At 44.9% G+C, this 3,626-nt stretch overlaps 1 protein-coding gene across 1 annotated transcript; it reads left to right on the top strand.

Moving 5' to 3' along the window:
* The first annotated feature begins 254 nt into the window (after positions 1-254).
* LOC104168240 (disks large-associated protein 4-like) lies at positions 255-3,258 on the top strand. The gene is made up of 3 exons (XM_009708766.1): positions 255-350; positions 1,959-2,111; positions 2,875-3,258. Exons 1-3 carry the CDS (start codon positions 303-305, stop codon positions 3,088-3,090), a joined length of 417 nt encoding a protein of 138 aa, XP_009707068.1. The 5' UTR covers positions 255-302; the 3' UTR covers positions 3,091-3,258.
* Positions 3,259-3,626: the final 368 nt, after the last annotated feature.

The following is a 3,626-nucleotide window of genomic DNA, read 5'->3' as shown; positions in this document are numbered from 1 at the left end:
CCAGGGGAGGTTCAGGCTGGACATCAGAATTTGCAATGGGCGTTGGAATGGGCTCCCCAGGGAGGTGGTAGAGTCATCATCCCTGGAGGTGTTCAAAAAACGTTTAGATGTGGCACTTCAAGACATGGTTTAGTGGGTTTAGCGGGCATGGTGGCATCGGGTATACAGTTGGACTTGATGATCTTTGAGGTCTCTTCCAACCATAATGATTCTATGATTCTAACTGAGGTCTTTCTTTTTTTTTTTTCTCTCCTATAGTCTTAGGAAAAGTCCTGAGTGCAGTGGGCAGTGCACAGTTACTAATGTCACAGAAGTTCCAGCAATTCCACGGCCTCTGTGAGCAAAACTTGGTGAGTCTGGATCTATTTCTCCTGGGTTTTGAGAGAAGGTTGTATCTGTTTCACCAGCACTACAGGAACATGATCAGGTATTAACAGGCTGTAAAAACAAAGCCAATGCAGCTGTAGTCTACAACCTGACCACCATGCCATAGCAGATGAATGCTGATTTAAAACAGCAGCTGAGCAGTGGGAGGCTGATGGCCTCAACCTCCCTTCTGAATAGGCAGTTCTTCAGCTGTGTTCTGCTCAGGGATGAGTGTTTGCAGTTCCTCTTGGTGCTTACGTGAGCACGGGGGAATTTTCTTGAACTGCTGATCAGGGTATGTTGAATACACTGAGTCTCTCTGTGGGTCTGAGTTGTCAACCAGCCATACTGCTGTGTGTACTGGAAACTACCTCTTTCTTGTTACTTCTAAAGGGCTTTTTGAGGTGAACCACTGAGGTTTTGCCAAATAGGGGAGAATGTTTGAAAAGTCTACTGTTCTTCTCCAAACACACTTGCTTTGCATGTGGATTACGTAGATGGTAAAACTGTCCCAATAGGATTGTGTGTCATTGGTCATAAAGCACTGTTTGAATTTGATCTCTTCAAATGTAATGCAAGGGTTTGCCCTTGCTGAGGGCTGAACAGGGCTAATGTGGGGATGGATGGGAATCTGTGTTTTGTTTTTCCCCTCAAGCTTTATCATGGTATGGATTTTGCAGACTTCCTCAGAGGTGAATTCCCCTTTGCTTGCAATAAAAAACTTAGAGAAACTCAGGAAGGGGCGGGGGGGGGGAGTGCTGAGCATCTGCTTGCTGATCTCTAGCTGATCACAGCTGAGGGATTAGCAGCAATGCCACTAGCTGCCAGGCTTTCAACTGAACTTTGTGCTGAGGTCTCCCTTTGATGCTTTGTGCTGAGTTGCTCAGATGTGATCCCTTGCTTTCCTGAGACAATCTAGGCCTATGATGGCAGTTCAGATGTCTCAGAACTGGGAAAATTTTGTTCTTGGAAGAAACTTAAGCTACTTAAAATTTTTCAGCCTAGCCTCAGAAATACTGATACTTTCAGATTGTTTTGTGGGGGGATGTAGCAAAGTAATTTTGCTTGTGAAAGCTATATAGGCTTCTTTGGATTGCTGTACACTGGCATGCAAGTTCTCCAGATGCTGGAGCTGTGCTTTGCATTGTGTTGTGTCCATTTCCATTATTACCCACCCTGCCATTAGGACCTCTATGTAAGAAACCAGTGTTCTAGCTCAGAATTACGTGCTGGGATCCTTCAGTTGGAGGCTACTTCTGTGGGATTAGCGCTAGCTGGGGAAGCTTTGGGGAGAACGGGAGCTACTGCTTTCTGCTACAGAGCGTGTCTTTTTCAGGATTCTTCAGGCTCCTGTAGGAGAAATACAGTCAGGATCTCTGCTTCCTGATGTTGGCAGAAAAAGTTTTGTCTGTAAATGATGGCATTGTGTCTCTGCATATGTAGGGCTGGTATCTCCTGTGGGTTCTTGATGTTTCAGTTGTCAGGCAGGTAGACTTATAAGCAGTGAATATGTGCAGACTGCTCTGCTTGTGGGGAGGATATTTTTTTTGAAAGGTTTTTGTTTGGGTTTTTTTTTATGCTCTCCCTTCTAGAACCCTAATGCCAATCCCAGACCCACAGCCCAGGACCTAGCTGGGTTTTGGGATCTCCTGCAATTGTCCATTGAAGACATCAGCATGAAGTTTGATGAGCTGTACCACCTGAAAGCTAATAGCTGGCAATTGGCAGAGACACCGGAGAGAAAGGTGAGTGTGGGGCAGTTGAGAGTGGCCAGAGCACCTTGCAGACATTTTGGGTGTCTGCAGTCTATTTCTGTCTGCAAACAAAAGGGCTTTTACCATCTTGCTCTTGTGCAGTGTAATCTCACAGCCTTGCAATGGACTGAGACCATTCTCTTGAGTAACACAGGAAACAATTTTGTGGAAGGGGAGAAAGTGTTACGATGGAGAGAGATGAGAGTGATGAGTGGTGGTGTATGCTTAAAGCAGTGATACGGAGGCCCCTAGTGTTACAAGCACTGTATGAATAGGTTTTAACTGTTCCTGGTGTCTGAGTAGTATAAAAACCACCTACTGGAACCTTTTGAAAATGCAGCACAGGCTGTGTCCCTGGGCCAGGCTGCCTAACTCTAGACATGAGGGTAGGAAGGAGGACTATGGCTCTGGGCAAGGTGGCATATTAAAATTTCACAGTTCCAGACCAAGATCAGTCTTCATGCTGCCTGTGCTGTGCTCTGACATATAGCTGGGCCAGACATAGTCTGCAAACTCTAATCTGCTTCACAGAAAGCCTCTGTACCACGAAATGCAAAATGGCATGTTTCTGTAAATTGGGGAAGCTGGTTTTGATGAGTGTCTTGCTCAAGAACTGCTCCTGCTTCTTTCATCGGACATGCAATCTCATTGCTTAGTCCCTCACAGCATAAGAGTCCCCACTGTATCAGAGAGCAAGCTTCTGTATGTGCATTTTTATTTTATGTTTGGGTTTTTCCTTACTGTCTCCCTAAAGGAAGAGAAGAAACCACCCCCTCCAGTGCCAAAGAAGCCAGCCAAGTCCAAATCCCAGCTGAACCGGGACAAAGCCTCTGATTCAGACAAGCAGCGCCAGGAAGCTCGCAAGCGTCTCATGGCAGCCAAGCGGCCTGCCTCTGTCCGCCAGAACTCGGCCACAGAGAGTGCAGATAGCATCGAGATCTACGTACCCGAGGCACAAACCCGCCTTTGAGCAAAGAGGCAGAGGAAGGAACCATGTGGTTTTTATAAGTCATTAAAAAGAAAAAAAAGGTTCTCTCTAAACTAGTGTGATTTATTCAGTCTAGAGACAATGAGCCATCCTTGAAAAGGGCTCCTGAGTTGGCTTTTTTCTCTCAGCTTTAAGTAATGAAGATTTTAAAAATTTAAGTAATGAAAATTTTAAAAAAAAAAAAAAAGGAAAAAAAAAACACAAACAAAAAAAGAAAAAAATACCCCTCATTTTCTCACTGGCTGCGGTGTTGCTGAACAGACTGAACAGACTCCTGGAAACTCCAGCCCCTCGACTTGGAACTTCAGTCTTTTTACTTGTTCTATCTAATGAGAATTATTAGCCTGTTTACAAGAAGAGGACAAGAAAATATGAAGCCTTGAGCACTTGCCATGCTGTGTTCTTCCTCCTCCTCAGTTCTGTTCTTCCTTCTCATCCTTTATTTTCTTCTCCTCCTGCTTCCTTTCTCCCTTACTTTGCATGGCTTTGTTTACCGTGTTAGAAATAACCTCTCTTCC

Source organism: Cariama cristata, unplaced genomic scaffold (assembly GCF_000690535.1).
Source record: "Cariama cristata isolate BGI_N322 unplaced genomic scaffold, ASM69053v1 scaffold40630, whole genome shotgun sequence".
In the NCBI taxonomy this organism is placed as follows: domain Eukaryota; kingdom Metazoa; phylum Chordata; class Aves; order Cariamiformes; family Cariamidae; genus Cariama; species Cariama cristata.
Note: the sequence above shows the minus strand (reverse complement) of the source record. Positions and strands in the feature narration are given on the sequence as shown.